This window comes from Meles meles, chromosome 11 (assembly GCF_922984935.1).
Source record: "Meles meles chromosome 11, mMelMel3.1 paternal haplotype, whole genome shotgun sequence".
NCBI classification, from domain to species: Eukaryota; Metazoa; Chordata; class Mammalia; order Carnivora; family Mustelidae; genus Meles; species Meles meles.
Genome location: NC_060076.1, coordinates 36,001,295 through 36,025,795, shown reverse-complemented (window position 1 = coordinate 36,025,795; position 24,501 = coordinate 36,001,295). Strand labels below are relative to the sequence as shown.

At 46.4% G+C, this 24,501-nt stretch overlaps 1 protein-coding gene across 2 annotated transcripts; it reads left to right on the top strand.

The window, feature by feature from the left end:
• The first annotated feature begins 2,786 nt into the window (after positions 1-2,786).
• Positions 2,787-23,323, top strand: CLTA (clathrin light chain A). 2 transcript variants are annotated; one of them, XM_046023579.1, is made up of 7 exons: positions 2,787-3,129; positions 8,618-8,655; positions 10,817-10,934; positions 15,600-15,711; positions 20,703-20,756; positions 21,868-21,903; positions 22,878-23,323. In XM_046023579.1, exons 1-7 carry the CDS (start codon positions 2,913-2,915, stop codon positions 23,047-23,049), a joined length of 747 nt encoding a protein of 248 aa, XP_045879535.1. In that variant the 5' UTR covers positions 2,787-2,912; the 3' UTR covers positions 23,050-23,323. The 2 variants fall into 2 exon arrangements, with proteins under 2 accessions (XP_045879535.1, XP_045879536.1); XM_046023580.1 differs by lacking the exons at positions 20,703-20,756; positions 21,868-21,903 and having other exon boundaries at positions 2,791-3,129.
• The last annotated feature ends 1,178 nt before the right edge of the window (positions 23,324-24,501 follow it).

Genomic DNA, 24,501 nt, shown 5'->3' with positions numbered 1-24,501 from the left:
CTCAAAGATTTATTTATTTGAGAGAGAGAGCACGAGTGGGGTGAGGGGCAGACTGACAAACAGGCTGTCTGCTGAGCCTGCCCAATCCCAGGCCCCTGGGATCATGACCCGAGCCAAAGGCAGACGCTTAACCAACTGAGTCACCCAGGCGCCCCTCCTCCCAGCCTTGTTTACTGAAAGCCCTACTCAGCTTCTCAGCTTTTAGAACAATCTCTTTGAGAGAAAAAGTGGCTGGAAATGTTAGGATCATTCTTCTTGGCCTACCCTCCTCTCCTAGAACTTGGGCCCACAATTCCTTACTCCTTTGGTAGTCCTCTGATGCCCTCAGATTTTGAAAACTTCTTGCCCAGCTTTTCTAGTTATTTTCAGCAGGAGAGTTAGCTCTAGGCAACTCTGCCCACCATTGCTAGAAGTAGACCCTCCACTCCTAAATGTCAGACTGATTTCCAATATCCTGTTGAATGCCTCCTGAGTATCTCACAGTTCCCTTGGGCTCACATTGAAGTCTTGATCTTATCTCTTGCCTCATCCTACTCAACTGGCTTTTTCTGTTTTAGCTATTTCTATTACTGGTTTTCTAAGCTATAAATATTGTTTGTGGGGGCACCTCGGTGGCCCACTCTGTTAAGCCTCATTCGGCTCAGGTCATGATCTCTGGGTCTTGAGACTGAGCCCCACATGGTGGGCTCCATGTTCAGCAGCAGGGAATCTGCTTGAGATTCTCACTCTCCCTCTGCCCCTCCTCCCTGCTCACATTCTCTTTCTAAAATAAATCTTTAAAAAATATATACTGTGAATGTCTTCCCTCCTAAGTGCTGTCAGTTACCAAGTTCTCTGTGTATTACCTCCATTATTTTCCTTCCATCAGAGCCCACTGCTCTGTTCTTGAAATACCATCCTCCATCTGTCCTCTCCCAAACCAAGGCAGGTCACTGCAGCACCTTTCCTAACCGACGTCCCTGCTTTCAGAACCCTCTCATATGCTTACACTGCCTGAGCTGCCAGATTCTTTCAAAGCAGGGTGCTAAGTCATTGCTTGCTTAAAGTCTTTCAAAGGCTCCTCACAGCCCCCGAAATTCAGGAATAATCCTCATCCGGGCAATCAAGCACTCCCTGAGTTGACTCCACACTTGCCTTCAGCTGTATCCATTTATTTTCAGGCGCGAGTGCCATCTGTCCCTCAGCTACTACTGCTGTGAGCATCCAACATTGTCTTTGGACTCTCTCATGGTCTTCCTTTCCTATTATCCTCCACCTGGGACAGGAGAGATTGTCTCCAAGAAAAGATGAAGTGAAACTACATTATATGTTGTTGATAATTTATGTTAGGGATGAGCATTAAACAAGAAGAGGGAGGAGAAAACTGAGTGCAGTGCAGGCACTAAAAAATTTAAGTTTCTTAAATGTTTTTCTTCAAAAATTTCCTACGTTCCATACTAAAAATGACTAAAAATACACGCTTTAAGCAAATAATTACCTCTTTTTGTCATTAAAGATACATGCATATTTTAAAAACCACTCTCCTGTCCCTTGCTGACTATCTCTGGAGACTTTTTTGACCTCCGGTTGGTTGGTCTTTGCTCTTTTCCTTTTTTTTTTTAAAGATTTATTTATTTGACAGAGAGAAATCACAAGAGAGGCAGGCAGAGAGAGAGGAAGGGAAGCAGGCTCTCCGCTGAGCAGAGAGCCCGATGCGGGACTCGATCCCAGGACCCCGAGATCATGACCTGAGCCGAAGGCAGTGGCTTAACCCACTGAACCACCCAGGCGCCCTGCTCTTTTCCTTTTCGGGGGGTGGTGGTGAAGGAGAAAGGTCCTCCTGTTGGCCACTGCTTATCTCGGCAAGACCACGGTTAACTGTGATCACCCATTATCCTTTCTACGGTGTAGACAAAATCCCCTGAGGTAAAATACTGAAGGAAATTTAGAGAAAGCTCCTGCTCTCCTTAGCTGACAAAATATGTACTTACAAGAGGTTGTTACCATTACCGAGGTACCCAGGAGACCTGGGTTTCTTGACCACTCTCTCCCTGTGTGATTAATCCCTTCCCATACAGGTGCCTGTTTCCATATGAAATTTCTAAGTGATCCCTACGCACAATGTTCCCGTTCTAGAAACTTCTGTCTAGCCCTGGTAAGGTGTACTGGCTGCAAAAGAGCTTTGGAAAGGAGAGACGGTCGCCTTTCTATAAAGATACAGTGGGGGTAGAAAAATCAGAGCGGATTTGAATCAATTATGTCTAAGTCAGGCGGCTCTACAGAGGAAAATAATCCAGACTGGGTGAATGAATTAACAAATACAAATTTTTTAATAAAGCCAGTACAAAGCCGTGAAAGGATTCAGTCTTCCCAAGGAGCCTGGGAGGGAAGCAGTACAGGATGCTCGTTCCCATTTAAAAACGAGGAAACGTGGGTTCAGAAAGCCTATAAGTAGCTTGCCTCCTTGGTAGTCGACCGATCGATCGTTGCCGCCCTCATTCCACCTCACCTCCGGCTTTGGCACTTGAGTCTCCTCAGAGGTGACAGTCCGGGGTCAAGCCCGCCCCAAAGGCCAGGAGGGGAAGGCCGCTTTAAGTCAAGCCACTTCCGCCTCCCTAGGGCCTTGCAACGCTCACCACCACCCTCCAAGCCGCTGCGGCCCTAGTCACGAGTTTTCCTCGGCGCCCCGCCCCTCCTCCTGCTGATTGGGTAGTTCTTGAACCATTGCTGTCCTCTGACTGGTTGTTATCCCTTCGGCCCGCCAACACCGCCTACACCAACCGGATATAGGGGCAGGGTTTCCGCTTCCGCCTTCTCCCTCCTGCTTATCGTCGGTTCGCGGTCGCCGCTACAGCTACCGCTGCGGGGCGCGGTGTTGGTGGGTCGGTTGGCTTGTCTCTCAACGCCGTGTCTGTGCCGTTGAACTGTCCGCCATGACTGAATTAGATCCGTTCGGCGCTCCTGCCGGCGCTCCCGGCGGCCCTGCGCTGGGGAATGGGGTGGCCGGTGCCGGCGAAGAAGACCCTGCCGCGGCCTTCTTGGCGCAGCAAGAGAGTGAGATTGCGGGCATCGAGAACGACGAGGCCTTCGCCATCCTGGACGGCGGTGCCCCCGGGCCCCAACCGCACGGCGAGCCGCCAGGGGGTCCGGGTGAGAGTGCGGCCGCGTTTGGGGCGGGAGGGCTTCTATAGAAACTCGGCCCAGAGTGTGTCTGAGGGCACTCTGAACTCTTGTTTCTTGCTGAACCTGGACGTTAAGAGTGTAAGGAGGAAACGAGACCCCAGCCCAGTCATAGCAGAAACTTAGGTTTGGCGAGCCTGCTTAGTGGTATGAGTATGTTTGAGCTCTCGGACGGGGCAGAGCGGGAAAGCAAAGAAGATAGGGTGTCAGTCAGGCTGAAGAGCTCGAAGAAGCCGGTTCAGTTCAGGAACTTTTCATTGAGCGCTTGCTGTGCTTTGAGCCTAGCCTCTGAAACACAGCCGCATTGGCGCAGTTTGGCCAGACTTAAAAGGCAAGCCTGAGCCCGGCACTAAACCAGTTATTAGGAAAGGGGGGCAGGAAAAAAAAATGAGAATAGTAGTATCGTTTTTGAGATATATACAAAACAAAAATGGCAAGGCAGTTCAGCTTTTAAGCACTTCAGGTGTACAGAATGTTGAATTATGGGGAGGAGAGGAGGCGTGAATAGCGAACTCAAGGAAGGTGGTCTAACCCTGGAGGAAGAAACTCTAACCAAAGAAGGATAAGAGTTTGACCAATTGCCGAGCTAGCAGATTATGCCGGGATTTCTGGAGCTCTACTTCCTCTAGCTCCAGCTTTGTTAGGCAGTGTTGCCTAAGCAGAATTTAAGATTAGTTTGAATTAGCCTTCCAAAAGGTGGATAGAGAATGTAGTGTGGCCTTTTTCCAGCCAAAATAAAAAAAAGACAAACAACAACAAAAAAATGAGCCGTAGGATGAGTTTGACCTCTGAGTGCCTTACCTGTGTGTGATGCTTCGAATTACAGTGGGAGGAAAAGATGAGTAGAAGAGACCTATTCAGTAGAATGGGGAAGTAGGAAATTAGCTGGAAGAAATGAGACCTCTGGATTTGCATTTACTTAAAAAAAAAATTCTAATTAAAAGAGAATAGGGCACTGGTGGGGCAGATAGGAGTGTTTGTATTACTCTAACCTCAAACCTTAAGGAGCCAGGCAGATAACATAAATGAGAGAAACCTGCTGTACTCTGTGAAAGCATTCAGACTCAGAAATCTCAAATTACTATGCCAGGCAGGCAGAACTGTTTTTGTAAGGAGGGGTAGGGAGAATGCTCGTTTGCAGCCTCTGAGTTTTTATGCTGCACCATGTTATCTCCTTAGCAGATTAGTCCCAAATAAGAATTTACACAAGAACATATGATTCACCTGAAAATGTGAATGACAGCAAGCAGGTTGGACTGAACGGGGTTGTGGCTGGGAAATGAAGTTGGCTTTAAGTCCGTAGAGTTTTGTTGGGTGGTGTTTATTAACATTTGCGTGAGAATTAAATAAAATTTACTTTTAGATCCTTAGTTTCCTTCCTTCATTTAATACAAGAAAACTTGAGTCCTGCGGAGAAATGACTTGCTTAAGAAAAAAGGGCAAGTTCTTGGCTCTGCCTCCAGTCTCCTTACCCGTAGACTGTACCATATGCTGTTGCAGTTGTTTCTGCAGGGGTATCACAGGCCAAGAGATTGTCATTTCTGAAAGGTGGTGTGGCTGCCTTGGGTAGGACAGAGTTGGGACAGTCAGGACCCATAATTAGAAAACTGTCCTGATTCAAGGACAACGTTACTCTTGCTTACAGTTGTAGTACCAGCGCCTAACAGGGTGTCTGGCATATAGTAGATACACACAAAGGAATGAACAAAAACACCAGGTCCAAGAGTCCTGTAGAGAAATGACAAATCTTGATGATGGGTAGTTTGGAGAGGTAAAGGGGGGAGGGTAGAGTTGGATACACAGGTCCCTTGTGCATTAAGCTTTCAGCAAAGGGAAGGAAGGGATGATTGCTGACTTAGTTTCTAGGAAGGACTTTCTTAGTGAACTAAGCATTTAGTGATTTAAAGCCAGACCTCTGACAGTGTAGTTGAGGTTGGCAGTAGTGCATGGTCAGCACTTCCTTTGGGGATCAGAGAACTAGTTGGACGCTTTATTTCCTTGAAAAGAGGCACTCTAGTGGTTGACATTCTGTGCTGTCCTAGACTGCTTGAGTGTAAGTTTAACTTCGTGGTCTCAGGCAACTTAGGTAACCACCACTGCCCTGCCTTAGATTTTTTCGTCTGTACAAGGTACAGATATATACCACCTAGGGTTACTAGGATTATATTAGTACCTGTAAAGTGCTTACATACAGTACGTGGTATATTACTGCCACAGTACCTGGCTGTACTCTTATTCTTTGGGAGTAGAAAGAAGGCATTACAAATCCTCTAGGCCTTGGGGAGTGCTGAGGAAAAAGATTTTAGGAGGGAGCCCTATATCCGTTGTATTACTATACAGAGATACATCGGCAGGAGACGCAAACAGATTGAATTGAAGTTCTTGGGGAGAACTCCCATGTAGGATGGGAACAGGCAAAAACCAGAGGGCCCGAGCCATGGATGACTCCTTCAGTTAGGAGATCTGGAGAAGAGAGGTAAGTTTAGAGGTGGGAGGTAACCAGCTGAGTGAAGTGGCTCGGATACGGAGGAGGAGCAGGTAGTCAGGAAAGAGGCAGCGTTAGTGTAGAGCTGTTGAAAAGCCCTCAATTATGAGGGCTGAGGAGGGAGGAGAAAAAGAGGTGATTAAGGGGCTACTGAGAGAGTATGGCAGTGAGGCACCATTTGTTGTTTCTGACACGTCTGTCCTTGGAGGAGGAAGAGAGGCACATGAATTAAAGCAAAGCCTTCTGGAGGAGGAGAGTAATTTTCTTGGTAGCAGTGGTGGAGAGAAGTTCAGGGAAATTTCATACTTGCTAATTAGTATCGTGCACTTACTGTGTGCTGGTTCTCTGTAGCTGCTGATCCACACGGTAACTGCGGGCTACGTGGTGGCATCCGTATTTGAGATAAATGATCATGGAAGTTAAGCAGTGTTCCTAAGGTAGCAAGCTAGTATATGTCTCCACTGGAATTCAGACCCACCTCTGCTTGACTTCCAGTGGATGGGCACCATGGGAAGTCGAAGCTAGGTTTGGGACAAAATGTCTTTCTTCTCAGGAAACTTATTCTTATTCTGGCCTTTGTTTCTCTGTGGAGTTCCTGAGATGCCTTAGAAAGTTTCCTTCTGGAGTGTCAGGTTGCTTAGCCTAGTTGTCCTAATCAGTCAAGGCCCTAGAAGTCCTTCTGCATGTTTTGTAGCAACAGGCAATTCTTTGACTTGGGCCAGTTGTACATTAGTACAGTAACTAATCGAAGCTCCAAGCACTTGCCAATGGGTTTGGATGAGTCTTCAGTCCTAAAGGACAGGAAGCATGTGACTTAGGAGGAGGTATGGGATGAGAGTTGCTTCTAGTTTTGTATATGGAGTAGTGATCAAAGGCTCTCCTTTTGGGAATGGGCCTGGGCCGGGATATATTAACTGGATAGTGGGTGTGTTAAATGTAATATATTAACCAGAATTTAGGCCTAGGCCTGGCCACACTAGCTAGCCATTATAAGCTCTAAGAGTCAAAGTTATCTCACTCTTTTCAGTCTTACACAAAAATGAATTCCAGGTGGATTAGAGAGACATATTTCTGGTTTTTTTTAGTACCAGAAGAAACCATATAAAAAGACAATGGGGGAATGTTTCTAATATGAGGGGACAACTAATACAAAGTGAATAAAGATCAAAAGAGAAAAATGGGCAAAACTCAGACAATTAAGTAAAGAAGAAAATCAAATATCAGCTACATGATTACCTCACAAGAAAAAGATCTGCGGGACAAAGTCACCTTAAGTTTTTTCCCTGCTATCAACCTGGCAAAAATTTTAAAACCTAAAATTCAGTCTTTAGTATCTCTAAATAAGAGTCTGAGAAATGGGGCAGTCATGTAATGGTGGTGATATAAATGAGACACTAAACGGGGGGCAAGTGGTCTGTATTTAGTTGTCTTTAAAATGTATATATTCTGTGACCCAGGGATCTGTATCTTTTTTTTTAAGATTTTATTTATTTGACAGAGATCACAAGTAGGCAGAGGCTTTAACCCACTGAGCCACCCAGGTGCCCCCAGGGATCTGTATCTTGAAGGTTGGCTGCTGGAGGGTCTTCAGGGTGACCAGGATGGTGTCACTGAAGCTCTGCGCCGGGCTGCTCCAGGTGCTGCCCGCTTGGCATGGTCTGTGCTAGCGGTTCTAGGTGAAGGGATTTATTACTGAGGAGCAATTGGCTATGCCCCCCAAATACTTCTGTTAGTTTTTTGAGCGCTGGGTGCAACTCTGTCATCTTCCTTACGCTACCCCATCCAATAAGTTTGAAAAAAAAATTGGACAAATAACAGTTTGGGGAAAAAATCTTTTTTGGACAAAGTAATGCAACTCCTAGGTGGTACGTAGTAAATATGGGTGGACCAGCAGATCCAGAGTACAGAATAGGTAGGCAGAAGCTTAAGTCTTTATGGTGCCTGTATGGAGACTTGGAAAGAAGGCGGAGTAGCCACCCCTGAGGGATGGTGGGCAGCCCCGTAACAGATGGCCTCTTCACAATAGCTTGTGGGTCACGCAAGGCTTAGGACACATGCTTATCAGGCTGATCAAATAACCGAATTACTGAAACACAGAATGGGTTTAAAAAAAAAAAGGGAGGATGGGGAGGTCCTCGCAGATAGACCAGACAGTGCTGTATGTAAAGGCTGTCCTCCTCTCATGCAGGCCCAAGATTTCCAGATCTGTCTGCCTGCCCTCACCCCAAAACCTAGACATCCTGAATGTGTGAAATTTTCTGACTTAATAGTATGCGTTGTAAATATGTTCAGCCTGTGGACTACCATTTTGCATTTTGTACTATATGGATTGATGGTCTCTAGGTCTTACTAAAAAACCATTTCCACATTTTTCAGATAGACTTTATCATTTAGCTCATGAACAAATTGTACCAGTAAGACTGTATCACGCACCACACTTTGAGTTTTTTGTAACTTAAATCCTTGAAAATACTGACTTAATTTGGTATGATCTTAACCATCCCAGACTAGTTCCAGGGGTGTAGAGGAATGAGCTCAAGAAGTCTCAACTGTAGACCCTTAGGTCTACAGGCACAGGATGGAGAGTCCTGACCACCAAAAAAGCACCTTGGTTTGAACACGAAGCTGCATGTCCTTGCTCTCAGAATGATTCCAGGCCCCACTTTTCTTTTGCCTTCTCCAGAACTTTCATAGAGAAACACTGTTGCTCTGTGAGACTTCTGCCAGGTATCCGTGTGTTCTTTCTCTAGGGCAAAAGATCAAAAAGCTTTTGAACTGGGGGTTTGGTATAGATTTGTCCACATTTTGGTGAAGTACATCTTGGTTTCATTAAACAGGAAGTTGTTGATTATTCTGTCTGGTGTGTAGCACCAGGATAGCATTAGTATAACTTCAGTACTGTACTACACTCGGTAATGCTCTGGCCCAGCATCTGACGAGTCCTGACTGACAGACTGAAATTTTGTCTTGCAGATGCTGTGGATGGAGTGATGAATGGCGAGTACTACCAGGTACAGAGTACTCTGATTATGTTAAAAGATAGTGGTTGAGTCTTCCTTTCCCATGATTTGAATTTATTAGAATTGGGTATGTTATCTGCTAAAATGGATTTGAAAAGTGACATTGGTCATTCCTTTAAAATGTTAACTGACCTGGCCCTAGTATTGCTGATTTTATTTTCAAGAGATGAGCTTCATGGCGATGAGGATAGCAGTGGCTAATTTAAACACTGTGTGCATGCACTGTGTCAGACACTGCGTATATTTACTCTTCAATACTCTCAACAACCTGGGGGTCTTGTACTGTTGTTTCTGTTTACAGGTGAAGAAACTGAGGCACAGAGTAGTCTAAAAGTCACAAAGCTGGTATGTGGGGCCAGTGTTTGAACCTTTGAGATTGTTATTTGGGGAGGGGGCTGGAATTTGTGGTGACTGCCGTTATTTTCCCCTCTGTATCACTAAGTGTTGAGTTGCCTGCCCAACTCAGACTAGCTTAAACCAAAAAGTCTTACAGTTTATATCTATAAATGAAGTGTCCTTGAACCAGGACTCTAACTCATCTTCTCTAGGACTCTGGCTGTGCTTGCTAAGCATGCATTTTTTTTTTTTTTTAAAGATTTTATTTATTTAACAGACAGAGATTACAAGTAGGCAGAGAGGCAGGCAGAGAGAGAGGGGGAAGCAAGCTGCCGAGCAGAGAGCCCAATGCGGGGCTCGATCCCAAGTCTCTGGGATCATGACCTGAGCTGAAGGGCAGAGGCTTTAACCCACTGAGCCACCCAGGTGCCCCTAAGCATGCATTTTTGTGCTCAAGCTTTTTTCGTGGTGGTCAAATGACTACAGCACTTCTAGGCTTCTCCTGTGCATGTCATGTTATCTAGAACAAGGTGGGGGTTTCTCTTCTTCTCCCAGCCACCCTACAGAAGTCTTGCATTTCCTTCTGGATCATCTGGAAATAGTCACTACAGCCTGGGGAAACAGCATGATGCTTTGCTTAGACCTGGGTTTCTGCCCATCCTTCAACCAGTTAACTGGCAGGAAGGACGTTAGTCTATTTGGTTTAAACCAAGGATGGACTAACTTTTTCGTAAAGTATTAGATAGTAAATGTTTTAAGCTTTGTCATAAGGTCTGTGTCAGACTACTCTTGCTGTAATGTGAAAGTAGCCATAGACCATACATAAAGGAATGCACACAGCTGTGTTCAGTAGAATTTAATTGTAATTAGACAGACAGCTGGCCTGGACTCTGGTTTCCAGTGCCTGGTTTAGAGCTTAGCCCTTAGGGTGAGACAGTATGGGGTTCAGATCCTGGCTCTACCTTTTACTAGCTGTAAATTGGACATGTCATTTCTCTGTGCCTCAGATTAGTCCCTCCAAATGTGAAATGGGAATAAAAACTTTGCATGTTGCTTGGGAAATAAAGCCTTTATGTGGCTATCCCATGGAAAATGTCAATAAGTTAGTTACTAATACTTCAGTAATTCTTCTCTCTTTTTATAGTCTGGTTGGGTGAACCTGGAATTTATTCCCTAGTTCAGCAGGTGAAAAATTTTCTAAAGATTAAAATCTGTTTGAGTTGTATCAGTTTATTAGCTGTCAGACACGCACGGGAAAAGAATCTTTTCCCGTCCCCACCCCCGTGCATACACTTACAACTCCTGTTTGCCTGCCTTTTTCTTCTTTCCCTCAGTGTGGCTAGTGACTGTACATTTTCTTTTGGACTCCCTTACACCCAGAATTCACGTATTAGATGGTATCAGGTGCTCTTGATAGCATTTAGAAGTTTTAGCTCCTGAGCCTCACTGAGCAGTGTATTTACCTTTGTTATTTTGAAGATCCCACATAAGCTGCGTGTCAAGTTAGGAAACTAAAACTAGTAACACTGTTCTCTTGTAAGTCCATGACCCACCTCCCCTGCTTTCCTCTCTCCCACTTCTGTCCCAGGTATTACAAGGCAGGGTAACAACCACTCTGCCTGCCTTGCAGAGTGGAAGGTTGTGTGCAGTCATATTGAGAGCTCCCTGTGAGCGCATAAGGTGGTGGTGTTTTTTTTTAAGGTAATCCTCTAACATTTGCTAATAGTCAGCACATGACCGGGGTGTCCTGCGGTGCATGCGCATTTCAGGAAGGTGTGTTTGGTACTGATAGAACACAATTGTGTTTTGTGTTAAGGAGAGTAATGGTCCAACAGACAGTTATGCAGCTATTTCACAAGTGGATCGATTACAATCAGAGCCTGAAAGTATCCGTAAATGGAGAGAAGAGCAAACAGAACGCTTGGAAGCCCTCGGTAAGGAATCTTTTTCTGTCTTGGGGTGTCTGTTTTCAGTGGAATAGTTGACCTTGATTCTTAGCCCTTTTTAACTGGAATTAGCCATAATGTCCTTGTCTAGTATTTGGGAAGATATCTTCTGCAGCCTGAGGGTTACAAGGTCATCCACAAGGAGATGCTTAATCACAGGCCATTTTGGGAGGATTAGGGCAGCTCAGAGAGCCACCAGCAAGTGCATCCTCTCTGGAAGAGCAGAGCAGAGTCCTGAGCTTGGAGCAAGAAAAGAGCAGATTCAAGGCCCAGCCTTATTAGCTCTTCCTAGCTATGGGCACTTGGAGGTTCAAACCTCGCAGAGTCTGTTTCTTAGTCTGTGGGGTAAGATCAGTGTTAGCAACTCCAGGGTTCGTCTGAAATGGTGTTTGGGAGAGAATAATGCGAGCTTGAAGGTCCCCACATGAGAGACTTCAGAGTCCATTTATTATTTCTAGGCTGAATGTGAGGTAATGCTTTAAGAAGAAAATGTGAAGTATGTTAGGAAACATATACAACTTGATTTTCCTACGCTACTATCCCTGTAAGCTAAGTTTGTATGTTGTTGTGAGTGAGGAAAGTGAGAATCCTAGGGTAAGTTTTTGAATCACACAGCTAAGAAGTGGTAGCGTCAGAACTCCACTTATGTCTGCCCTGCCTCGTAGTCCGTACCCCTGCATCCTTCAGCTGCCTCGCATGGAGTGTACGCCGTCCCACCGACATCAGTGTCAGCCGGCCTGGCCTTCGGTGAAGATCTGTGTACATGGAGTGTCGCTTTTGGTCACGGTCATGGGACTTGGCATCTGTGCATAAGTGGGTTGCAGAGTTGTGGCACAGTGTGGAGATAAAGCCGTGGGGTATTCTTTTCTCATCTTTTTATTAAAATTTCAAAGATGGGCATCTGGCTGGCCCAGTTGGTAGAGTGTGCAACTCTTGATCTTGGGGTCATGAGTTCGAGCCTCACGTGGGTATAGAGATTACTTAGTAAAACTTGAAATAAAATTTCAAGACACCAAATAGTTGAAAGAAGAGTAAAATGAACTTGTGTGTACTCCCTTAGATTCAGTGATTAACATTTTTGCCATATTGAGTTCTCTGTATGTAAATGAAGCATGTATGTATGTGTGTAAGTTTGTTTTATGCATACACATTTCTCATCCACTTGCAGGTACATCATCTAGTTCATGCCTAAATATTTTCTTGTATATCTGGAAATAACGACATTCTTTGTACCCGCAATGTCAGCAATATTAGTGCTTTTTGGGAACCATTGAATTAGTACAAACTGACTCCTTATTTGTTATGTGAGGTTAACTGACACCCAAAAGTACAACCCAGTTAGTGCCAAATCTGTTCTCTCTCCAGCCCAACTTCTGTGGCTTTCAGAACAAAGGGCACACTTCATTTGAACCTTTGTGGCACTGTCCAGTAGAATTTCTTTGAAGGAAATATTACAGCTGTGCTGTCCCATGTGGTAGCCACTAGCCACATGGGGCTGTTAAGAGCTTGAAATGTGACTGGTATGACTGAGAAACTGAATTTTTAATTTAATAAATAGCCACATGTGGCTAGCAGCTACTGTATTTGATAGTGCTTTAAAAAGATAAACATTGTCTTCATGATGCTGGTAGCTTCAGTCTTTGCTTTTTCTTTGTGTGTCTCTTCCGAGTGGGCAGAAAGGCAGGACTTCGCTGGTACTAATATCTGTCACGTTACAGAACCCAGCCTTTCTCTTTTCCAAAGTTTAGCGAAGTTGTCTTCCTCATGAAGAGAGTATACTTAGGTCACTTTAGTATCTGGAAACCGCCCCCCTTCCCAATGATCAGATTGGGCACTTTGGGAATATTCCATGAAGTGTTTCCTTAACTCAAGATGCTTTTCTGCAAACATTTGGCTTTGCAATTGAATTAAATTGGTCTGTGAACTAGGTGTTTCTTCAGTTTCATCTTTTTTCTTTGCAAGAAAGCACAAGATGCTAAAATTAGAGAACCAGCGTGCGTGGTTTTCAGCTTAGCTGGTGACTGCGTTCTCACAGAGTTTTATTTTCCGTGAACAGTAACAAGGACTGCTCGAGAAGACGGCCGTCTGTGCTCCCTGCTCTCTAAGGGAACTCTTCAGCCTTCCCTCCCTCTTCTTCTGCCCAGATGCAGAGATCATGTTGTCACTTGGATCTTTGTTCTGCTGAGCTAAGCATTTAAGAATTCTAATTTTTTTTAAGATTTTATTTGTTTGAAAAAGCGCACAAGCAGGAGGCAGAGGGAGAGGGAGAAGCAGGCTCCTCACTGAGCAGGGACCTGGATGCGGGACTTGATCCCAGGACTCTGGGATCATGACCTGAGCTGAAGGCCGAAGCTTAACCATTTGAGCCACCCAGGCATCCCAGAATTCTAAATTCTTTGTCAGCTTTTAAAAAAAATCTGTAAAAGCAAGACAATTTAAAGGGATGGTTTTTATGCAGTAACTACAATCTGTGCAGATAGTTACAGTTTTTATTTAGATTAATTTTTCAGAGTAAATTTCTGTGTTAGTTTGTTCTAGTATATTAAAACTTTTTAAAAAAATCTTCAAACTACAAAGAAAGGAAATACCCAATCAAAAAGTTTTCAGAAGTGATTTCACCACTATTGAAAAAGAGATTTTTAAGCTTCCTATTTTTTGGTTTCTTGTCCACATACACTGGCAGCCCAAAGCATCTCCCACTGCATTCTAGCACCCTCCATTCTACTTCTCCTTTGTGCTGCAGACACATATCAGAAGTCTGTTGTATAGACTTGACTCATCAGTGAAAATCTGAGTATAAAAGAATTCTGTGTGGGGCGCCTGGGTGGCTTAGGTCACGATCTCAGGGTTGTGAGATTGAGCCCCATGTCAGGCTCCATCCTGGGCGTGTAGCCTTAAGACTCTTTTCTCTCCCCCTTTGTGGGCACCCTCCCAATCTCTCAAAAAAAAAAAAAGAAAAAAAATCAGTCACCTTCTGATAAATAACGGGGTACAAGTTCTTTATAATCTGAAACTTTGAGGAGGTTTCTGGCTGCTAACAAGCTATTTCCAGTAGCTACAGACCAAGCCTTCTACAGGTTGTTACTGTAAGATGTTCTTGGAAAGGCCGTGAAAATGCCCCAAAGTGCTTAATTTCTTCCCTTCAAGGGGTTACTCACTGTTGCCACCACTGCTTTCTCCTCTTCCATGATGTTAGCTAGTTACAGGTCAGGTTCTGGCTCTGCACTGTCCAAACTCTTGTTTGGATCACTGGTGGTCACCTTCTACTCCCGTCTTGTGATTGATTGTTTCTAGTTTTGTTTTCCTTTTCATCCCTCTCTTTGGAGGCAACTTAATGAAGTAAGAACGGGTGAGCTTCAGAGTCAGACCTGGGTTTGAATCTTAGCTCAGCCACTTTAGGAAAGGTGACTGAAATTCTCTGAGCTATAGTTTTTCTCAGTGCTGAACATGGATCTAGAGTTGACCTTCTTGGGATTGTTGTAAAGATTAAATGAGAGGTCTATTACAAAACACCTGCCAGAGAGGATGCTTAAGAATGTGTTTCAAGTGAAGTCTCAGGGTAACTTCAGATGTCCGCTGTGGCACTCGCCTTGACCTGCATTTCTGTCTCTTGCTATCTACTGACTTGGTCTTTTTAGCTAGTTGTCGTATTTGAGAATCCAGTCTGGAAAACTTGCTAAGTTTGTGTTTTCTCTCTTATTCTAGAACCTTCTGATTAACTATTAATGAGTCCCACCACTGCACCTCAACCCCCTGCAGTCCTCTCCATTAGAGCTTCTTTAGTTCTGTCCTAGCTCTGCCACAGACTCACTCTGCATCTGAGCAGGAATAGATGTTTTGTGGTCCCCTTCAACTCTTAACATCTGTATTCTGTTCCCTGGTTCCTGAACCCTCTCTTCCTCTGGTTATTTCAACAGTAGGTTTCTGCTTTGTAGAAGTGCTTCTACCATGTTCAGTTAAGAGAGTGCTACCTTGTGTTCTACAAAAGCATCGATTGGCAGAGTTGGGGTGTTACAGTTTGTAAGAAGATTTTGTTGAAAGATTATCTAATATCAGAAGTCCAACCTGAACTAATATTGGCAGCATAAGTATTAAAGAATCCTCCTGGGGTGCCTGGGTAGCTCAATCGGTGGGGCACCTGACTCTTGATTTCAGCTCATGATCTCAGGGTCCTGGGACTGAGCCCCGAGTCAGGTTCCACACTCAGTACAGAATCTGCTTGAGATTTTCTCTTTCTCCCTCCGCCCTCCCCCACTCCTTCTGGGCTCTCATGCATGTACACTCTCTCTCAGATCTTTAAAAAAGAATCCTCTGCTTTTTCCCTAGTTGGTGCTGCCAAAGGCTTTTTTCCTAGGTATCTTCCCCTACCCCCAGAAGAAACCCCAAAGCAAGTGAATCCACTAAGATGCCAGTGGACTGAGAGAAAACATGAAACAACTTGGATAGAATCACTGGGATAAGAGACTAGATGTACAAATAGGGAAAATAGAATTTTGTCTTCCCTCCTGACTGTTGTCCCTCCAAAATATATACACACACACACACAGACACAAACCTGCACACCCCATAAGTTTAATAAGACCAAAGAAATTGATGGTGCAAACTTCAGTTTGTGTTTTGCCTCATTTGTGTTTCTTTTCCTTCCCTTCAAAGATGCCAATTCTCGGAAGCAAGAAGCAGAGTGGAAAGAAAAAGCAATAAAGGAGCTAGAAGAGTGGTACGCGAGGCAGGACGAGCAGCTACAGAAAACAAAAGCAAACAACAGGTCAGTCCCTGTGCTGCTAGCACTGTTTGTTTTCTGAGACGGAATCACATTCATCTCTGACAGCCAGCATAGTTCTCACATGCTGCCTCTTGTAATGTGAAATGTGTCTGCGGGTTTTGGAAAAAGTACTGGAAATATAAAGGCTGCAAGTCTCTTGGGTCATAGGAGCATAATTCAGCCTGTCCTTCAGCCACCCCAGCTGTGGTGACTTTAGCTCTTCAGCTGAGAGTTTGGTCACTCTGCGTTGCTTGTAATAGTACGAAACAGCAAAAGGGAAAGTTATTTCATGGATCCATTCCACGTTTGGAAATGTAACCCTGAAATGAAGGGCTGCTTTCATGAGTATATCAGGATCTCAGTACTTTCCAGATGATCATAGACTTGGTCATGTTGCATCCCCTAAATACAGCCCTGCCTTCTGAAAGCTGCTTTACAGAGGGGTCCAGTAGCAGGGAAACGTGTGTGTCATTAGGTAGCCGAGAACGTTCCAACATGGTGACTGCAGAAATAGGGTTCTTGGGGTACTTGTGTGTCTAAGAAAAACTTGATTTTTTAAAAAATGCTCTTCGGAATGGGCTCACTTAGTGAAGGTTAAGAGCAGTTGTAGGGAGAAATCACGTTCATTCTCTTAGCCCCTCTCACAGCACCTGCGGTCTTGATTACTCCGTGCTTGAAGTCCACTTGGAAGTAGCTCAGAGAACGGCGATGTAGCACGCCTGGCTTTGATGCAGGCTGGGGGCTGGCCTGTCCTGGGGGAATCGGAGCCCAGCTGTCCCTCCGTGGTCACTCCCCTACCTCACAGGAAAGAGTGGCGAGACCGAGCCGGGGGTGTTGGTAGTTTTCCGTATAAAGAGCCTTAGGTTCCTGCCCTCAGAAGCAGAAGGTGGTTTACATGCTCTTGCCTCGGGCAGCTCTTAGCTGGAAATGTGCCAGAAAAGAGGGAGCGGACTGCTTTGCCAGCCAGCCTGTGCTGTTTATCGTAGGGCAGTGATGGCAGAACAGCCGGAGCGTCATGTACGGTAGCCTTCAGCTACCTGTCTCTTGTTGGCCATCCTTGCATCTGGCGGGCTGGAGCCCATGTCCAGTGGGGGATGGATTCTCTAGGTGTGCCTCTCAGGTTCCAGGTGAGGCACTGTGATAAGTACGGTGGGGCTGCTCTCTGCTCTCGGTGTCGAGTTGCTCAGGGCCAGGGCACTCGCTACCGGGGCTTCTCCTGAGCTTGTGATCCGTTTCAAGTGCTGACAGGTCCAGGCTGCTTTATTCTGCTCATTCAAGATGATTGACCCGAGGTACAAGTTCAGATCTCTAAAGGGAGACGAGTGCGTGCTTTGTGCAAGCTCTGTGTGAGGCCCCCTTTATCCTAGCAAGTTGCCCATGAGTCATTCTGCCCTGAAGTACTTGGTAGAATCAGGCTGACACTCCCTGTTCAGGATCCCTGATGTGTAGACGAGCTGATATATAGATTCTAAGACTTAAATGACTGTGTTGGGAATAGGCTTCTGATGGCAGTTTTGCTAAACTGTCCCTTTCTGTAAAGAAAGGGGTGTCTGAACAGCGTCTGTTGTCCTTGGACCAAATAAGTGTACCTGTTCTTAGGAGCTCAGTCCCCCAGGTTAGTCCCTCCAGGCAAGGATTTAGGGCATTGGTACCTCTCTTAGAATTGTAGAAGGGGGGCGCCTGGGTGGCTCAGTGGATTAAGCCGCTGCCTTCGGCTCGGGTCATGATCTCAGGGTCCTGGGATCGAGCCCCGTGTCGGGCTCTCTGCTCCGCAGGGAGCCTGCTTCCTCCTCTCTCTCTGCCTGCCTCTCTGCCTACTTGTGATCTCTGTCTGTCAAATAAATAAATAAAATCTTTAAAAAAAAAAAAAAAAAAGAATTGTAGAAGGGTGGGTTGGATGGTCTCATAGATGAACCTCCCAAGTTCCAGAGAGGGGAAGAGACTTAGACTTGCCATTCACAGAGAATGTAGGACTGTTCCGAACCAGATCCCTTGCTTTGCAGAAACCTTGAAGCATAGGGTGGGCTCTGTCAAATTAGTGGCACACTGGCCTTTGTCACCAGGGTTCCAGGATAGAAGAAATGGTTTGGACACTTAATTCCACTTATCCTTCATGGGCTGGGGCAGGAGCCACTTAGAGCCACCATGGGGGACTTCTTGCAATGGTTTCCCCCCTTCCCTGGAGATTTTGACATTGTTGCCACTTCCCCTCCATTTTTCTTTTTTAAAAATACTTATTTATTTGAGAGAGAGTAAATGAGAGCATGAGAGGGGAGAAGGTTAGAGGGAGAAGCAGATTCCCCATGGAGCTGGAAGCCCAATGCAGGAATCAGTCCTGGGACTCCAGCATCATGACCTGAGCCAAAAGCAGTCGCTTAACCAACTGAGCCACCCAGGCGCCCTCCCCCTCCATTTCTGACTCTCTAAACGGTGTCCCCTGGGACTAAATGAGTAAGTCCGTTTACATATGTGAAAGAACTGTCTGTAGGTAAATGGTGAATCTCAGGAGAAAATAGAGTGCTCATTTCAGGCATGTGTCTTCCTCTGGGTGACTTTTGCTGCTGGATTTTTAAGGGGCCCCCAATGCTAAGGCAGAGCAGTTTGAGAGAAGAGATGTGGTGGGGAGCAAGGGCCTGTTTCTAGGAGTGTATCATCAGGCCCTGCCTTCTAGATGCCCTAACCTAAAACATCAGGAGCACATCTGTGCCAGGCACAGTGCTGGGCAGTGGGCAAATGACAGCTGATCTTGCCTTCATGGCATCTATAGTCTGGTGTCCCTCTGCAGTTTCTTTTCTTTTTCTTTTTTTTTTTTTTAAAGATTTTATTTATTTATTTGACGAAGAGAGAGAGCTCACAAGTAGGCAGAGAGGCAGGCGGGGGAGGGGGAGACCAGGCTCCCTGCCAAGCAGAGTCCGATGCAGAGCTCACAGAGCTCAATCCCAGGACCCTGAGATCGTGATCTGAGCCGAAGGCAGAGGCTTAACCCACTGAGCCACCCAGGTGCTCCCCCCCAACCCCGCAGTTTGTCTCCTTCCTTTTGTCCCAACTTGGGACCCAAATATCATTGTACAAGAACCATGAATTATTAGTGACAGCCTGTGGGGAAAAAAAACTTTCCATTGGAGCCAGTCAGAATAGTGTTGACCTGAGAGCAGCCCCAGACCGTCTTCTCTTACCAACGGTGACAGGAACATTCCCTTTCACAGGGAGCTCTGGTGTATCTTTTCCAAGACTTATAAAAAGTTTGGGGAACCTGGTTTTCCATGATGGCAGACATTTTTTCCACGCCCCCTGGGGACTGTTTATGTGGGTCACTGCTTGAGCACACTGCGGTCCCGCCCCCGTTTCCCACAGGCTTCCCTGAGGATTGCTGTTTTCAGACCCCTCTGACGGGTGAAGACCATACAGATAGAGAGGCTGCCTGTGGTGATCAGGGTTTTCCGTTTGCTCCATTTGTCTGTAGCCTGGGTGGTGCTATGCTGTCCCTGACGAGTTCTGTAGTCTTGGGGTTAGCTGCAAAGTGGGAAAGCCTGCCATTCAAGCTTTTGTTGTCTTAGTGATGCTGTGACCGTAGTCATTCAACCTTTATTTTCTTCAGTAGGAGCAAGCACAAGTTGAAATTGATTATGTTTAGCCCCTTGTGTAAACTAACGGTATTATGGGTTTACCAGCCCGCCTGCCTTTCCTTTCCTGCCCACTCATTCTGCCCACAAACAACTGTTTTCCTGCTGATTCAGAGTTACAATCAGGCTGTTCTTTTTTGCTTTCTTTAAATTTCCACAAATCACCACCTATGTGTAAACCAAAATAGGAAAAAAGGAAGGCTATGTGTGAGTTTAAAAATGAACTGAAATAAAATTACTAGAATTTCCCTTCAAATAAATAAGGGCACCTAGGTTAATAAGCAGGCATGATCGTCCTTAAAATGTCCCTTCTACTCCTATACCCCAAACCAACCTGGTAAAAGACAGGGTAGGACTCCTGGGCGGGGAGGTTCCCTGCCCACCCACAGTGGATGGTATGGGCTGGCCAGGCCTGGGGATTCGCCCTGGGGCAATAAGGTTTAAGCCAGCCTGTCCCCTGGGGTGGAAAGTTTTCTACCCAGGATGCCCCCCCTTTCCTTTTTGTCCCAGAGTCCTGCCACGTTGACCCATTTCTGGTGTTGTAAGAGTTAGGGTTAAGTGAAGTTCTGGTTCCCAGGCTATACCTTGTGACAGCAGTCCAGTCTGGCTTGGACTGAGCAGATCAGCATCTTCAGGGACAGACAGGAAGCCAGAGCCAGGACTCCTGGCTGCAGTTCTTTCCACCAGACCACTTGAGTACAGCAACTTTTTCCTTTAAGGTGGGGATTTTGCAATGACCACCTCTGCTCCCAGAATACAGATAATGGATCTCATTCAATCAGGGCAGGGCAGCAGGAGTCAGATAATCGAAGATAAAAGTTGGCTACCAGGCATAGCCGGTCTGGCGTCTGGCAGCATTGACGCCCAGTAAGACTGAGCCTCCCAAATGCACAGCCGTGGGGCAGCCACACTCTGTCCCGTGTGAGGAGCCAGGCAGGTTTGCTTGGGAGTTCTGGGGCCGCCCTGGTTGAGCAGGTTGCTGCCAGTCCGGGCCTCCTGTTCCTTTACCTGTAAAGTGTCACTGAGAACACTGGGCCCGAAGTTGTCGGGGTCGAGGACCGGCTTGAATGTACGCAGTAGCTCTGCGAGGGCTTACTGGAAGTGGGTGCCGAGACCTGCTCGCTGTGGCTGGGAGAAGGTGGGAAGGACTCGGCGGGCTCACCTGTGAGAATCCCCAGGGGGAAGGCCAGTGGGAACCTTGCCTGCCAGGGTCTCCGGCGCTTGAAGCCTCGCTGGGTGAGCACAGAGCCTTGGGAGCCACGTCCCGGAGCACAGTCGTGCCTCTGTTACGGATTTGAGATGTTTCTGCTTCTCAATGTTCTCTCTTTTTTCCTGCCTGCTTGCCTGCCTTTTGGACCTCTTGCTGTCTAGGGTGGCAGATGAAGCTTTCTACAAACAACCCTTCGCTGACGTGATTGGTTATGTGTATGTTGCAAAACTAATTCTTTCTCCTGTTTTGATTCTACTTTTTGTTTAGAGTTAATGCTCCTGTAATGTCACAAGTTGTTCTGCTTTCTAAATGATTTCAAATTGGCACTCTGGGGACTGCCTGAGAGTTAGAAGGTTGGGGTGTGATTCATCGATTATCTTGCAGAAGCGTGACTCCTTTAACTGAGACTTTTTTCCACTTTTGGGGGTTTTGGAGGGAAGGAAGCGGATTCCCTTTTAAAATGTGGGTGATTAGCGACCTTGTCAGGGAAGGCTTTGGGACTGGGGTGGCCCTTTAAGCTGTTGCTGCCACCAACAGCTTGGGAGCCAGTGGGGGCAGTATTTTCTCCATTTGGTTCTTTTGAAGACCATGTGGGGTTCTTCTCCCTTGGAAGCAGAGGAGATTGTCTCACTTTGGCGAGGGGGTGGGGGTGTCCTGTAACTGTTTCTCTATGTTGGAAATTGTTCAGTGGCCAGCTTCTGATGCCTATTCCCCCACTGGGGCACAAAGCCCCAGCTTTTTCAGATTGAGATAGCCTAAGCCTAGGCCACTGTGCCCCCCCCCCCCCCCGCAAGAAAACTGGATCTTCTCTGGGAAGATATTTAAGGACTCTTACTTTCAAAGCAGTATGGCCAAAGACAACTTGGAAACAGTTCTTGCTGTTTCCTGAAAAAGTAGTATTCAATTTTGATACAAGGGAGATGGGGGTAGAAGGAAGAACGACTGGCGGGAAGGGTGGACGATAGGTTCACGTCTGTAGAGCTTCTTAGGGCCTGTGACCTCGACATGTTCATCCCTTTAGAATACAGAGCGGAGTTTCCTGGGTCCCCAGATGCATTTGCAGTGAGATTTGTGAAATGCTGGACTTACAGGTGGTGTTGGATTGATTTTTGCACATTCTCTCTGGAGTGGAAATGGAGACTGGAAAGGTCGAGTCTGGGTTTGCTGGGCAGCAGGGTGGCCCAGCAAAGCCAGCTGCACGTTCCCAAGTGTAGACGGAGTGGCAAGGGCATGTCTAGCTTACTGACCATCTGCATTGAGCTCATTCTCATTTTCTATATCTGACCTAAAGTTTCTCTCGTTTCTTTTCTTCTCTTCACCTTTAAGCACAAACATAAACCATCCTTGCTACAGCCTAGAACAGTTAAGTAAACCTTTCTCACTGCCCTCACTGTGTGTGCCATGAAGTCGCAGTGTTGTAGTGGCTCCGGGCTTCAGCGGTGTTTGCCACGGCCATCCCTGTGAGAGTGCCCCCCCTCCGTCCCCACAGACCAGTCATCTCCATCGCTTTCGCTTTGCCCGTGATGCTTGTTGGAGTAGATGAATATAGTGTGTCTTCCCTCCTCTTTCCACTGTCCTTTCAGGCTATAGCTCCCACGAGGTAGTTCCCAACTGGGGGTGGGCTGACCTTGACGTGAAAGAATGTTGGAGCAGCATCCTACCCCCAAGCAGCTAACCTTGATGGGCTCTTCAGCCATTAGGCACTGCCCCCTTCCAGAGCGTGCCCTGAGCGGCCCAAAGCACCTGGCTGGAGAGAAAATGGCCTACTTGCAGCTCACCTGGAGAATGTCCTAACAAATCCCCTTCCAGAATGGCTTCAGTCTCTAGCGCCTGCTCGCATGGGAGCTGTGTCTTGAATTCCTTTTGATCTGCCCTGTTTCTCTCTGGCCTTAGGAATAAATCCAGAGGCTATCGTGCAATGACCGGTGGGCTTTTGAGAAGTCTCTCAATTCACTTGAACCTCAGAGCCCAACATCAACTACGGTGCACATTCTTGACCGGCCTGCTGCTTTGCTCCTGCTGATGAAGGCAGTGCATAGCTGGCTAAGGACTTGCTTTTTAATGCTCTGTATCAGCAGAGACAGAGAGAGAGTGAGCCCTGAACCAAACACCTGTATTCCAACATTTTACACAGTGGTCCGGGCACCCTGTGCCTAGGAGAACTGGCCGCGTGTCTGCTCCCGAGTCTGACCTGAGCCAGGGGCTATTCTCTTTGGAAAACCGGAATGCCAGGAAGTCAGGCACGAAGAGATGGTCACTTCTCTCACCAAGTAGCCGCCAGGTAGCTCATGGGGGTGGTTCTGCATTAAACCAACATACTTTGTTGTTGCTTCCAGGGCAGCAGAAGAAGCTTTTGTAAACGACATAGACGAGTCGTCCCCAGGCACTGAGTGGGAGCGGGTGGCCCGGCTGTGTGACTTTAACCCCAAGTCCAGCAAGCAGGCCAAAGACGTCTCCCGCATGCGCTCTGTCCTCATCTCCCTCAAGCAGGCCCCCTTGGTGCACTGAAGAGCCCCCCTGTGGAAAAACACTACAACTGCAATATCTTAATCCTACTCAGTGAAGCTCTTCACAGTAATTGGATTAATTATGTTGAGTTCTTTTGGACCAAACCTTTTTGTCTTTAGAGTTGATCATTGTTTGTGATTGCATGTTTCCTTCAACTCTGTTCTCCCTGGCAGTGGGGGGGGGGGGGGGTGCGGGGGGGAGGGGAAGCCTCCCAAAGGTAGCCTCAACCTCTACTTTTGTGCATTCTGAGAATAAATTTGTTTCAAACAATAAACCTGAGGCTGCATTATTGATTTCAAGACCTGCTACAGGTTGGAGAGAGATTGAGAAGGATGAAGAATTTCCTGTTACCATTTCTAGGACCCAGGCGGCACAGCCACTGAATGTCCACCCCTTCCTTGGACTGAGAGAGCTCCAAGTTATTGACCATCTATATAGTAGGAGTCTGTGGAAGTCTGTTTGAAAAAGTGAGTTCCATGGCTAAAAGTAACCTCTCATTGCCCAGCTGAGAGCGAGCCAGGAATCCCTCACCACCCAAGACGTTTCTCAGGTGACAACTTGTCACTGTCCCCTACTTTAAGGTCTTGGATAGTACTTTCCAACAAGGCTCTCTCTGGATATACATTATTCCTTCAGATTCAGCCAATAAACCCGAATCAGGGTGGCATTACTTTATGGCTAGTCCCATTACCCTGGACTCCCACAGTACACACTGGGGTCGATGCCTGCCCTAGCTGCTCTATTTTACTTGTCAGATCCTTCAAGTAGGCCTTACCGGCCAATACACTAAGCACATGTGTTATTTCAATAAGTTTAAAAGTACATTTCTAGCCTTAGATCTTCTATGCTCAGGGGCCACATGTGGTTAGGTAGCATCGCAACTGCATAGCACAGAGAATATTTCCATTATCACAGAAAGTTCCGGACTATACTGATCTATACAACAGGTACCACTAAGAGTGCTTCAACACTTGTCTTCATCCTATCACATTTTAGGTGATGGTTCAAGCAACTTATGAAGCCAAGTCAAATCTGCTTAGTTACCTGAATTTCCAGGTTGGAGACTCATGTAAACTCCTGTAATAATCACTCAGGAGAAGGGTGGGTATGGGCAAGAAGGAAAACCCGTCATTTCTCCCATGGTAATTAGGGCTGGAGTGGGGAGGAACCTTTTATTACTTTTCTGCCCATGCCGCACCCCCACCCCAAGCCGCTTAGTTGGGCATTCTTTGATCTGGGTCATGTTTCTGGCCTCTCTGCTCACTCCTTCCCTTTAGCCACTTATGGTTGCAATCTTAAGTAATCACTCATTTATCATTTTTGGGCCTTGCTAATGCCCTTCAAAATGTCAGGCCACTTTAAGAATTGGCTCAAAGGTCACCTCCACCAGCACCTTCCCTTACTCCCCTCTGTGAGCTCCCATGACCCTCTACCTGGGGGCAGCTTACCTTT

Bases quoted from the DNA above. Each gene is read 5' to 3' on its own strand.
- CLTA (XM_046023579.1), top strand. From the start codon at position 2,913: ATGACTGAATTAGATCCGTTCGGCGCTCCTGCCGGCGCTCCCGGCGGC. The intron at 10,935-15,599 runs GTAAGGAATCTT...TTCCCTTCAAAG, and splicing joins AGAACGCTTGGAAGCCCTCG to ATGCCAATTCTCGGAAGCAA. The intron at 21,904-22,877 runs GTTAAGTAAACC...TGTTGCTTCCAG, and splicing joins CCTTGCTACAGCCTAGAACA to GGCAGCAGAAGAAGCTTTTG.